The 13,583-nt window shown below is 41.3% G+C and overlaps 1 protein-coding gene across 17 annotated transcripts in view; it reads right to left on the minus strand.

Moving 5' to 3' along the window:
* LOC112254385 (calcium/calmodulin-dependent protein kinase type II subunit gamma) overlaps positions 1-13,583 on the minus strand; it is a 151,127-nt gene that overhangs the window by 26,586 nt on the left and 110,958 nt on the right. For 12 of the 17 annotated variants that reach the window (XM_042323787.1, XM_042323757.1, XM_042323737.1 and 9 more), the window contains one exon: positions 13,346-13,389. In XM_042323787.1, the coding sequence (XP_042179721.1) occupies positions 13,346-13,389 (44 nt within the window). Of the gene's footprint in view, positions 1-9,590; positions 9,624-13,345; positions 13,390-13,583 lie in introns of all 17 variants that reach the window. The other 5 variants (XM_042323778.1, XM_042323721.1, XM_042323714.1 and 2 more) reach the window with 1 other exon arrangement.

Consider the following 13,583-nt stretch of genomic DNA (forward strand, 5'->3'; position numbering starts at 1 on the left):
CTGAGCCCGACGGGCCTCGACATTATACATCGGGTTATGCTCGGGTAGAGCCTGTTTTTTCATCAATCAGTAGGGTACGGGCAAGGCCTGGGTATCACTAAATTGATCACTAACAATTTTAAGCGGAGCCATTTGCTCGTGCTCTGCTGCATAGTACAGACATACAGTTGAAGTCGGAAGTTTACATACACCTTAGCCAAATACATTTAAACTCAGTTTTTCACAATTCCTGACATGTAATCCCAGTAAGAATTCCCTGTCTTAGGTCAGTTAGGATCACCACTTTATTTTAAGAATGTGAAATGTCAGAATAATAGTAGAGAGAAAGATTTATTTCAGCTTTAATTTCTTTCATCACATTCCCAGTGGGTCAGAAGTTTACATACCCTCAATTTGTATTTGGTAGCATTGCCTTTAAATTGTTTAACTTGGGTCAAACGTTTTGGGTAGCCTTCCACAAGCTTCCCACAATAAGTTGGGTGAATTTTGGCCCATTCCTCCTGACAGAGCTGGTGTAACTGACTCAGGTTTGTAGGCCTCCTTGCTCGCACACGCTTTTTCAGAACTGCCCACAAATTTTCTATGGGATTGAGGTCAGGGCTTTGTGATGGCCCCTCCAATACTTTGACTTTGTTGTCCTTTAGCCATTTTGCCACAACTTTGGAAGAATGCTTGGGGTCATTGTCCATTTGGAAGACCCATTTGCGACCAAGCTTAAACTTCCTAACTGATGTCTTGAGATGTTGCTTCAATATATCCACATAGTTTTCCTACCTCATGATGCCATCTATTTTGTGAAGTGCACCAGTCCCTCCTGCAGCAATGCACCACCACAACATGATACTGCCACCCCCATGCTTCAAGGTTGGCATGGTGTTCTTCGGCTTGCAAGCCTGCCCCTTTTTCCTCCAAACATAACTATGGTCATTATGGCCAAACAGTTCTATTTTTGTTTCATCAGACCAGAGGACATTTCTCCAAAAAGCACTGGGGTCATTGTCCATTTGGTAGACCCATTTGCAATCAAGCTTTAACTTCCTGACTGATGTCTTGAGATGTTGCTTCAATATATCCACATAATTATTCTCCTCATGATGTCATCTATTTTGTGAAGTGCATCAGTCCCTCCTGCAAGAAAGCACACCTACAACATGATGCTGCCACCCCCATGCTTCACAGTTGGGATGGTGTTCTTCGGCCTACAAGCCTCCCCCTCTTTCATCAGACCAGAGGACATTTCTCCAAAAAGCACGATCTTTGTCCCCATGTGCAGTTGCAAACCATAGTCTGGCTTTTTTATGACGGTTTTAGAGCAGTGGCTTCTTCCTTTTATAGGTTATGTCGATATAGGACTCGTTTTACTGTGGATATAGATACTTTTGTACCGGTTTCCTCCAGTATCTTCACAAGGTCCTTTGCTGTTGTTCTGGGTTTGATTTGCACTTTTCGCACCAAAGTATGTTCATCTCTAGGAGACAGAATGCATCTCCTTCCTGAGCGGTATAATGGCTGCGTGGTCCCATGGTGTTTATACTTGCGTACTATTGTTTGTACAGATAAACGTGGTACCTTCAGGCATTTGGAAATTGCTCCCAAGGATGAACCAGACCTGTAGATAACTACAATTATTAACTACAATTATTTTTCTGAGGACTTGGCTGATTTCTTTTGATTTTCCCATGATGTCAAGCAAAGAGGCACTGAGTTTGAAGGTAGGCCTTGAAATACATCCACAGGCACACCTCCAATTGATTCAAATGATGTCAGTTAGCCTATCAGAAACAGCTAAATGCCATGACATCCGTTTCTGGAATTTTCCAAGCTGTTTAAAGGCACAGTCAACTTACTGTATGTAAACTCTTGACCCAATGGAATTGTGATACAGTGAATTATAAGTGAAATAATATGTCTGTAAACAATTGTTGGAAAAATTACTTGTGTCATGCACAAAGTAGATGTCCTAACCGACTTGCCAAAACTATAGTTTGATAACAATAAATTAGTTTAAATTAGTTTGAGTGGTTGAAAAACGAGTTTTAATGATTCCAACCTAAGTGTATGTAAACTTCCGACTTCAACTGTATCTGCCGAAGTTCATAACACGGTGTCAGAAGTGCTTCAACCTCGTCAAATATAAAACTGGAGAGATTATTTATCCGAAAACAATAATGTTCCTTGAGTTTTGTCGGAGTTTAGAGTGACGAAAAGTAGCTAACAGCTAACTGCTCTCTAATGTCTAATCATTGAGCAGAGCATCCCAAGCGGAGCCATTGCTATGATTACTCGCAGACTCAGAGCCACCATGAGCCACCATGAGCAGAGCGCGTGCAGAGCGAACAACACGCAGGAGCGAGTGACAGACAGAGAGGAGCAGTTAATGGATTTACTAATGGAAGAAAATTATTTTGGGTTTTGGGCAGGACCGGGCCTTAAATTTGGCAGAAGTAATCGAGCCTAGGAAGGGTAGAGCCTGAACAGAGCGGGCATATGTAGGGCTCAGGTTTAAAATTCATGCTCCTGCAGGGCTCTAGTATAGTTTAGTAATTACTGTAGTGTTTTTGCAGACTGTTGTATTCTGCAGTATTTACAATAGTGTTTTAGTATTATTATTTTGACATAGAAGTACAAGCTTTCTCCTTGAGGTAACTACTGGAGCAATTCACTATATATAGAAAAGTATGTGGACACCCCTTCAAATGAGTGGATTTGGCTATTTCAGACACACTCGTTGCTAACAGGTGTATAATATCGAGCACACAGCCATGCAATCTCCAAAGACAAAGATTGGCAGTAGAATGGCCTTACTGAAGAGCTCAGTGACTTTCAACAAGGCACCGTCATAGGATGCCACCTTTCCAACAAGTCAGTTTGTCAAATTTCTGCCCTGCTAGAGCTGCCCCGGTCAACTATAAGTGCTATTATTGTGAAGTGGAAGCGTCTAGGACCAACAACGGCTCAGCTGTGAAGTGGTAGACCACACAAGGTCACGGAACGGGACAGCCGAGTGCTGAAGTGCTCAGTGCATAAAAATCGTCTGTCCTTGCTTGCAAAACTCACTACCGATTTCCAAACTGCTTCTGGAAGCAACGTCAGCACAATAACTGTTCGTCAGGAGCTTCATGAAATGGGTTTCCATGGCTGAGCAGCCGCACACAAGCCTAAGATCACCCTGCGCAATTCCAAGCAGCTGGAGTCATGTAAAGATTGCTGCCATTGGACTCTGGAGCTGTGGAAACACGTTCTCTGGAGTGATGATGTCTTCACCATCTGCCAGACCAATGGACGAATATGGGTTTGATGGATGCCAGGAGAATGCTACGTGCCCCAATGCTTTTTGCCAACTGTAAGGTTTGGTGGAGGAGGAATAATGGTCTGGGGCTGTTTTTCACGGTTTGGGCTAGGTCCTTTAGTTTTAGTGAAATCTTAAATACAATGACACTTCAGATGATTCTGTGCTTCCAACTTTGTGGGGAATGCCCTTTCCTGTTTCAGCATGACAATTCCCCTGTGCACAAAGCGAGGTCCATATAGAAATGGTTTGTCAAGATCGATGTGGAATAACTTGACTTGCCTGCACAGAGCCCTGACCTCAACCCCAGCAAACACCTTTGGGATGAATTGGAACACCGTCTGCAAGCCAGGTCTAATCACCTGACATCAGTGCCCGACCTCACTAATGCTCTTGTGGCTGAATGGAAGCAAAGCCCTGCAGCAATGTTCCAACATCTAGTGGAAAGCCTTCACAGAAGAGTGGAATCTATTATAGCAACAAAGGGAGGACCAACTCCTTAATGCCCATGATTGTGGAATGAGATGTTCAAAAAGCATGTGTCCACATACTTTTGGCAATGTAGTGTGTACTAAAAGAGAACATTTTCCATAACCTTTTGGCAGGTAGGACTGGGGTCTGAACAGATAATTCAGCGCTTCCAATCTTTTCAATAACCTGTCATGTAAGAGATGTCAACTTCAGGCTACTGTAAATGTGAGTTGTCTGCATTGACATATATGCCTGCAGTGTGCCTACCAGTGTGTTTGGGTGGTGTTTTTGCGGGGACAATTGTTGAATACTGTCTTCTGCACAGTGCACACTGCTTTACATTTCAGCAGCAGTGTTTTCCCTTTAATACATCAAATGACTGCCTCTTGAAAGTCGCAAGGAATTTGTAGGTCTAGAAAACCTCGCTCTGAAGACATTGACACTTCCATGCGAGCACATTAACATTCTTGACACTAAATGACGTTAGCGTTTTTCTTTCATTTCGGCTGCCTGTGTGGAGGTCTCTATCTGGGTGTTTTTTAAGTGGTTTTAAGTCTGTGTCTACCTCTTGAGTGATGTCTTGCTGCATTCGTGTCTGCGGTCTTTGTGGATATTAACATTTCTAAATACACAGGAATAACAACACATGCACTGTAATAATAACTAAGGACTTTGAGAGTAGAAACAGACAGGATCCAGCACTTCAACCTCAATATTGATTGGTACCTGCTGGGGTAAAGAAACCACAGTCCCTGAGGAAAAGCAAAGAACATAGTCTGCGCCACCTTGTGGAGTCAGATCAGAATGAACACTTAACGTCTATGGACTCCAAAGAGACAACTCGATCGCCAATATCGAATAGCTACAGAATCTGGTTGAGGAATGATTTATAAGATACTAGCGGCGTCCGAGTCTGTGCATGCAGTGAAATCCCTTGATGAGAAGGTTGTTGTTTCTCCCAAATGGAGAATGTATGGCTCTGGAGGTTTTCCTGAGTAAGACAATGAAGAGTAAGTTGCATAGAGAAGAAGAAATGGATCAATTAAAGTCTCTCACCAACAACCCCACAGCCTGACTGTTGCGTAAAGAAACAACACAAGACTCTAAAACTACTTCAATGCAAAGAAGCCTTCAGAAAGTATTCACACCCCTCAACTTTTTACACATTTAGTTGGGTTAAGGCCTGGAATTAAACTGGGTTAAATTGATATTTTGTGTCACTGGCCAACAGACAATACCTCGTAATGTCAAAGTGGAATTATGCTTTTAGACATTTTTTACAAATTAATTAAAAATGAAAAGCTGAAACGTCTTGAGTCAATAAATATTCGATCCCTTTCTTATGTCGATCCTAAATAAGTTCAGGAGTAGAAACGTGCTTAACAAATCACATAATAAGTTGCATGGACTCAGTCTGTGTGCAATAATAGGGTTTAACATGGTTGTTTAATTACTACCTTATCTCTGTACCCCACACATACAAGTGAATTTCAATCACAGATTCAACCACAAAGACCAGGGAAGCTTTCCAAAGCCTCGAAAAGAAGGGCACCTATATTGGTAGATAGGTTAAAAAAAAAGACATTAAATGTCCCTTGGTGGGTGGTGAAGTTATTAATTACACTTTGGATGGTGTATCAATATAGCCAGTCACTACAAAGATACAGGTGTCCTTCCTAACTCAGTTGCCTTAGAGGAAACTGCTCAGGGATTTCACCATGAGGCCAAAAGCCACTTTAAAACAGTTACAGAGTTTAATGACTGTGATATGAGAAAACCCGAGGATGGATCAACAACATTGTAGTTACTCCACAATATTAACCTAAACGACAGAGTCAAAAGAAGGAAGCCTGTACAGAATTTTTTTTAATCCAAAACATGCATCCTGTTTAGACACTAAAGTAAAACTGCAAAACATGTGGGAAAGAAAATAACTTTATCTTCTGAATACAAAGTGTTTTGTTTGGGGCAAATCCAACGCAACACATCACCGAGTACCACTCTTCATATTTTCAGGCATTGGGGTGGCTGCATCATGTTATCGGTATGCTTGTCATCGGCAAGGACTAAGGAGATTGTTTCGAAAAAATTGAGCTAAGCACAGGCAAAATCCTAGAGGAAAACCTGGTTTAGTCTGCTTTCCAACAGACACTGGAAGACAAATTCACCTTTCAGCAGGGCAATAACATAAAACACTAGGCCAAATATACACTGGAGTTGCTTACCAAGACAACTTTGACTGTTCCTGAATGGCCTAGTTACAGCTGAATTAAATCATCTTGGAAATCTATGGCAAGACTTGAAAATGTCTAGCAATGATCAACAACCAATTTAACAACCAACTTGCAAAGTTCTTAGAGACTTACCAAGAAAGACTCACGGCTGTAATCTCTGCCAAAGGTGATTCACACCCTTGACTCAGGGGTGTAAATACTTATGTAAATGAGATATTTCATTTTCAATACATTTGCAAACATTTCACTGTGTATTCATTATGGGTTATTGTACTGTACATGTGTGTACATGGGTGAGCGAAACAAATACATGTAATCCATTTTGAATTCTGTCTGTAACACAACAAAATGTGGAATAAGTCAAGGGGTATTACTACGTCCTGTAGGCACTGTCCCTAAATTGGCAACTATCCGTTTAACAGAGAGGTTCTTTAGGAATTCATGAGAGGTGTTGAAAGGTGTAGAGAACTGTGTTCCGTCGATAAAAGGTTAACAGCAATATGCTGTTCAAGTTTCAGCTGGTACTGAAATACTTAACGGTGACAAAATGACAGCGTAACCTTTTGACACTCTCTGACGTGCTCACTGGTGCTCAAATAATCCCAAACTAAAAACAAACTCAAAATCCCATTTGACTGAATTGTCAGGAAATGCATTATTTCCCATTTAAAACATTCACCCCATTGCCCTCAATCCTGCGCGCTTGTGCACATTAAAAGGAGACCCACGTCAAAGGAAGAATGGGTCATATAACTTATCAACTAAAATAGATTTCAGACATTTTTCATTGCCAATTTGACGAATACATGATTCCTTCATGTAAGTTAAATGGTTTGATTGATGATTAGACAGATCAATTAATTGACCATATGTTTTCCATTCCCTAGAAACTGAACAGGTAACTAAGCATACATCGCAAGTCACAACTTCACAGGAGAGCCGTTTGAATGTTTAAAAAAAAATCATCTAAATGCGTTTTTTGGCAGTAATGCCATCTGGAACATGTGAACTTTCATATGCCGTAATAACAAACTTTTATGCCATCTGTAAATATGAATACAATTGTTAAATTAGTAGCCTAGTTGGTTTAGCCACAGAAAAAGTCAGCAACCTTTCCCCTAGCCATGATTGGCTGAGATAATGAGTTGGCTGGACATGCCGAGAGATGAGTTTCAACACCGGTTGAATATGGCCGAAATTACATTGTTGCCAGGAGCACAGTTACGCCCTGGATAACATGAAAACAGCCCTGCTAGGGCGAGTAAAATGGTCAGAGTTTGTGTGGGCGCTAAAGCTTAAGATGTTTCTTATGGCATTGCACACGGTCAGTGTGAACCAGAGTGACTTGACAAAACAACAATGGGCCAAGCAAGCTGTACATACAAAACGGAAAGGACACAGGACATCTTATTTAATGAAAGGGTTGCAGTCAGCCATGAAGCTTTCCTCCATGCATATGGGTAAGAGTCTAGCTACTGTTTCAGATATTATACAGTTGAAGTCAGAAGTTTACATACACCTTAGCAAATACATTTAAACTGAGTTTTTCACAATTCCTGACATTTAATCCTAGTAAAAATTGCATGTCTTAGGTCAGTTAGGATTACCACTTTATTTTAAGAATGTGAAATGTCAGAATAATAGTAGAGAGAAATATCTATTTCAGCTTTTATTTCTTTCATCACATTCCCAGTGGGTCAGAAGTTTACATACACTCAATTAGTATTGGGTAGCATTGCCTTTAAATTGTGTAACTTGGGTCAAACATTTTGTGCAGTTGCAAACCGTAGTTTGGCTTTTTTATGGCGGTTTTGGAGCAGTGGCTTCTTCCTTGCTGAGCGGCCTTTCAGGTTATGTCGATATAGGACTCGTTTTACTGTGGACAGTGGGGCAAAAAAGTATTTAGTCAGCCACCAATTGTGCAAGTTCTCCTACTTAAAAAGATGAGAGAGGCCTGTAATTTTCATCATAGGTACACTTCAACTATGACAGACAAAATGAGGGGAAAAAATCCAGAAAATCACATTATAGGATTTTTAATGAATTTATTTGTAAATTATGGTGGAAAATAAGTGGTGGTGGAAAAGCTTACATTTACGGAGTCGGAATTGGCCCAATTCTGTATAGCCTACTGTATTTTTACAGCTATTCTACATTGCATATATTTTTATGGAGTGTGTATGGTGTTGTGGGGAGTGTGCAGAGGTGGTAAGCATGGGGTTTGAGGTAGTGCTGGTTTGGCGTGGTGCAGCGGGGCCAGAGAGGAGCGGGGCCCGGCTGTGGGATGGACCCTAATGATGCTCAGAGGCATGTGAGGTAAGTAGGTGCCTGCACATGCACTCCACATCTCCTGTGCCTCAGCCTTACCTAATTCCAGGACTCAAGGTCTGCAGCACTGCTGGATTTTATCCTTCCCCTCTAATCAGGGACTAATTCAGACCTGGAACACCAGGTGATTGGAATTTCTGGTCAATCAGTAACACTGATCAATCAATCAACGACCAGGAAGAAAATAAAACCAGTAGTAGTGCGGAACTCAAGGCATGGATTTGACTACCCCTGTCCTGTGGGTTACTACAGAGAGGCTGGGATTGGATAACCATTTCAGTGTGTCCCCAAAATATGTATTGTTCACAAGAGACAAGTGAAGTCTCCACCCATTTTCATTTCTACTGGGTTGTTGCTGCTAAAGATGATTTTGCGGGCAACCAAGACAGAGAAAACTAAAGTTGGAAAAAAGACTTGAAGGAGAAAAAAAAACATGAGGGTCCAATAAATACTCGAAGACCGGAGAAATAAAGAGTGAAAAATATTGATATTTACAACGGTACAAATGTCCCCTATTCCTGTTGCTAGGCCAAGCCTGCTGCCATGGGATACATTGCCATGGTGGTGGTAATGTGTGGTGGGGTGGGGGGGACCTCAGAGAGAAAGAGTCACTTGTGTGTCCTGAAAAGCCTGCTTTAAATGTTCTCTCTCCTATACAGAACAAATGTCCTATTTCTTTTCCGCTGCAGTTTTACTTCTATGGCCCATTATTTCTGCTGTTTAGGGGGTTGTAAGGGAAAGACCTTGGCTATGGTTTGGGGTTTGAGTTTTTGGCTTGGCACTGACCTACAGCTTCCTTCTAGGCAACCCTAGAGCTGTGAGCCAAGGTGAGGGGTGAGGGGACCTACTCTGTGGGGAGACAGTAGGCTAGTCCATAGGCAGGTAGGTTTGGGCTGGTTTCTAGGGAGAGCATTGATGGGGAATGCAGATGGTTGTGTGTGTGTGTGTGTGTGTGTGTGTGTGTGTGTGTGTGTGTGTGTGTGTGTGTGTGTGTGTGTGTGTGTGTGTGTGTGTGTGTGTGTGTGTGTGTGTGCGTGCATCTGTTAATGTGTGTGCGTGTACAGTACGTGAGTGTGTGTGTTTTAGCTCATGTACTGTAGGTACATGTTCTGTGGAAGGGAAATGGTTCTGGTGGTGAGAATGTTGGGGGATGTTGGATGGAGTTGAGAGAGCCAATGGAATTCCAACAAGACAAACTGCCACAGACCCTCTAGCACCTCAACCGAGAGAGAAAGAGAGAGAGAGTGAAAAGACAGAGCAGATCTCACCATTAAACAAACACTGGAGCTGGACTTCCTTTTCTGAACAGATAGCAACAGAGAGGAGGGGAAAAAACAGGGCATCATAGGGAAAAAGGAACCAATAAAAATAGGACAAATAAAGCTTCCAGTTAGATCCAAAAGAGAAAGAAAGCACCACAAGAGCTTTGAGAGGGACAAATGGGAAACATAGAGGGAGGGCTCCCTAACAATAAAACAAAATGGCATAGCTGTAAAGCAATATGGATCTATTAACTTCAGGATAAGTGGGTCCCCCGCGGGACGGTTGAGCTAGCGTAGGCTAATGCGATTAGCATGAGGTTGTAAGAACAAGAACGTTTCCCAGGACATAGACATATCTGATATTGGCAGAAATCTTAAATTCCTGTTAATCTAACTGCACTGTTTAATTTACAGTAGCTATTGCAGTGAAATAATACCATGTTATTGTTTGAGGAGAGTGCACAGTTATGAACTTGAAAAGTTATTAATAAACCAATTAGGCACATTTGTCTTGATACAACAGTTTGGACAGAAATGCAATGGTTCATTAGACCAGTCCAAAATATTGCACATATACTGTTGCCATCTGGTGGCCAAAGTCTAAATTGTGCCTGGGCTGGAATAATTACTAATACTTTAATAATAATAATTAATTAATTAATAATAATAATTAATACATTATGGCCTTTCTCTTGCATTTCAAAGATGGTCCAAAAAAAATACAAAAAACGGTATTTTCTTTTACCACTTCTAATGTGTTATATTCTCCTACATTCCTTCACATTTCCACAAACTTCAGTGTTTCCTGTCAAATGGTATCAAGAATATGCATATCCTTGCTTCAGTGCCTGAGCTACAGGCATTTAGATTTGGGTATGTCATTTTAGGCGAAAATTGAAAAAAAGGGGCAGATCCCTATTAATATTCGACACATTTTGCCAGCTAAAATAAAATGGTTTGAAAATGTCCTGGAACTTAAATTCTTAATGTGTGCGTGCATGTGATGTAACCTTAAGGTGGGTCACAATTGTGTACTTAGTTGATTTCATGATATCTACGACCGTTGGATATCCATTCCACCCTTATTTTATATATATATATATTATTGATATTTGTAAATTGACCAATGATATCGTGCCAGAGCCGGCCATGATTACAAACACCTGCATGTACTCCTCCTACTGTATTGATTTATTTTGCTCCTCTGCACCCCATTATTTCTATCTCTACCTTGCACATTATTCCACTGCAAATCTACCATCCCAGTGTTTTACTTGCTATATTGTATTTACTTCGCCACCATGGCCTTTTTTTTGTTGCCTGTTCCTCCCTTATCTCACCTCATTTGCTCACATTGTATATAGACTTATTTTTCTACTGTATTATTGACTGTATGTTTGTTTTACTCCATGTGTAACTCTGTGTTGTTGTATGTGTCGAACTGCTTTGCTTTATCTTGGTCAGGTCACAGTTGTAAATGAGAACTTGTTCTCAACTTGCCTACCTGGTTAAATAAAGGTGAAATAAAAATTAAATGTGTCCAATGGAAACCTATATTTAAGCAATAAGGGGCGAGGAGGTGTGGTATATGGCCAATATACCATGGCTAAGGGCTGTTCTTATGTGCGATGCAACGCAGAGTGCCTGGATATATCCCTTAGCCATGGGATATTGCAGTGGTTGAAAAAATACCCAATTGTCATACTTGAGTAAAAGTAAAGATACCTTCATAGAAAATGACTCAAGAAAAAGTGAAAGTCACCCAGTAAAATATTACTTGAGTAAAAAGCTAAAAGTATTTAAATATATTAAATATACTTATCAAAAGTAAAAGTATAAATAATTTCAAATTCCTTATATTAAGCAAAGCAGAGGCACCATTGAATGTTTTTTTTACATTCACGGATAGCCAGGGGCACACTCCAACACTCAGACATAATTTACAAATGAAGCATGTGTTTAGTGAGTCCACCAGATCAGTGGCAGTAGGGATGACCAGGGATGTTCTCTTGGTAAGTGCGTGAATTGGGCCATTTTCCTGTCCTGCTAAGCCTTCAAAATGGAATGAGTACTTTTGGGTTTAAGGGAAATTGCATGGAGTAAAAAGTACATTACTTTCTTTAGGAATGTAGTGAAGCAAAAGTAAAAGTAGTCAAATATATAAATAATTAAAGTAAAGTACAGATACCCCAAAAAATGACTACTGGTATAATGGCCATATACCACAAACCCCCGAGGTGCCTTATTGCTATTACAAACTTGTTACCAACGTAATTAGAGCAGTAAAAAGAAATGCTTTGTCATACCTGTGATATATGGTCTGATATACCACGGCTGTCAGCCAATCAGCATTCAGGGCTCGAACCACCCAGTTTATAAATACTTGTGACCTGCGTGGTTTGACATGAAACCCTGATAAAGACAGCTGTCAAAACATTGGTGAATAAATGATTGCATCAGTGCTACTACGGTGTGCAGCTTTTTCTTTTTCATGTTAAGGTGGGTTGTGTTGCTTTAAACCTGGGTATTGTTTGGCCTTTGTCGATCACGGCACTTCACTGCATGCACTGACTCCTTGTTGAAACCAACTATAGTTGAACAGGGAGATCTCTCAAATCCCTTAGGATCAGAGGAGAGGTTCGCTGCACCACAGGAATTGTGGAAAAGATCATGCTTAGCTAAGTCAGTTTTTTAGAAAGCCTGTCCATAACGCAGGCTCTTTGTTCCTCTTTAGTTGCACAGAAAAATTGACTTTTAACTCCATTCTCCCGTTCTCAAATGTGAAATGAACTGTCCATCAGCTGCCAGCTACAACTCACTGGTCCCGTTAGAGGGGCCCACGGTAGGAACTAGTGGACAAAAAAGCATTCTTGCCTTTCTGTGCTAGCTGTCTGCACACAGTCACACACATCCACACACACAAAAATACACAAACACACTCACACATATACACACAAATCATAACTTTACTATGGGTGTAGACTATATACGCTATAAAATCTGGACAGCTGAGATGGACAGTGAAGTAATATTTACCTATAATAACCTTATATCATTCCCCCTAGCAAGTGATAATATTATTTCAACTGTCTGTCGTTTTATATACATTACAGACACTGAGTTGTGAGATGTCTTAAGATGTCTTGCGGAAGGGGAGACCAAAACACTTTTCTTTCCATTCCAACAGTATGCACAGGAAATCTGTCTCCTAACGCCAACATACTTCTCAGGGAGAGAGAGAGAGACAGAGAGAGACAGAGACAGAGAGAGAGAGACAGAGACAGAGACAGAGAGAGACAGAGACAGAGAGAGAGACAGAGACAGAGAGACAGAGACAGAGACAGAGAGAGAGACAGAGACAGAGACAGACAGAGACAGAGACAGAGAGAAAGAGATAGAGACAGAGAGAGAGACAGAGACAGAGACAGAGACAGAGAGAGACAGAGAGACAGAGACAGAGAGAGAGACAGACACAGAGACAGAGACAGAGACAGACAGAGACAGAGACAGAGAGAAAGAGACAGAGAGAGAGACAGAGACAGAGACAGAGACAGAGAGAGACAGAGACAGAGACAGAGACAGTGAGACAGAGACAGAGAGAGACAGAGACAGAGACAGAGACAGAGAGACAGAGACAGAGACAGAGACAGAGAGAGAGACAGAACAGAGAGACAGAGAGAGACAGAACAGAGAAAAGAGGCAGAGACAGAGACAGAGAGAGAGACAGAAGCATTTCCAGAACTTCCATACAGCCCACTTACCTTCACTCCACCATCCGATTTTTTGTTTAGTAAACTTTTGCATGCTGAAACAGAAGAGTGAGAGGGACAGACGTTAAGGACATGACTAACCTAACGTAGCAGGCGTTAAGGAAACGCCTGAGCGGGGTCCCCACATCCGGTTTCCAGGGGAAGAGGAAGCTAGGTTGAAGATACTGTATCCCTGAAAACCGGATGTTTCCGGTTTCTACCGACCCGCATCAATCAACCTGGAACCATA

The sequence above is a fragment of the Oncorhynchus tshawytscha genome, linkage group LG01 (assembly GCF_018296145.1).
Source record: "Oncorhynchus tshawytscha isolate Ot180627B linkage group LG01, Otsh_v2.0, whole genome shotgun sequence".
Classification (NCBI taxonomy): Eukaryota; Metazoa; Chordata; class Actinopteri; order Salmoniformes; family Salmonidae; genus Oncorhynchus; species Oncorhynchus tshawytscha.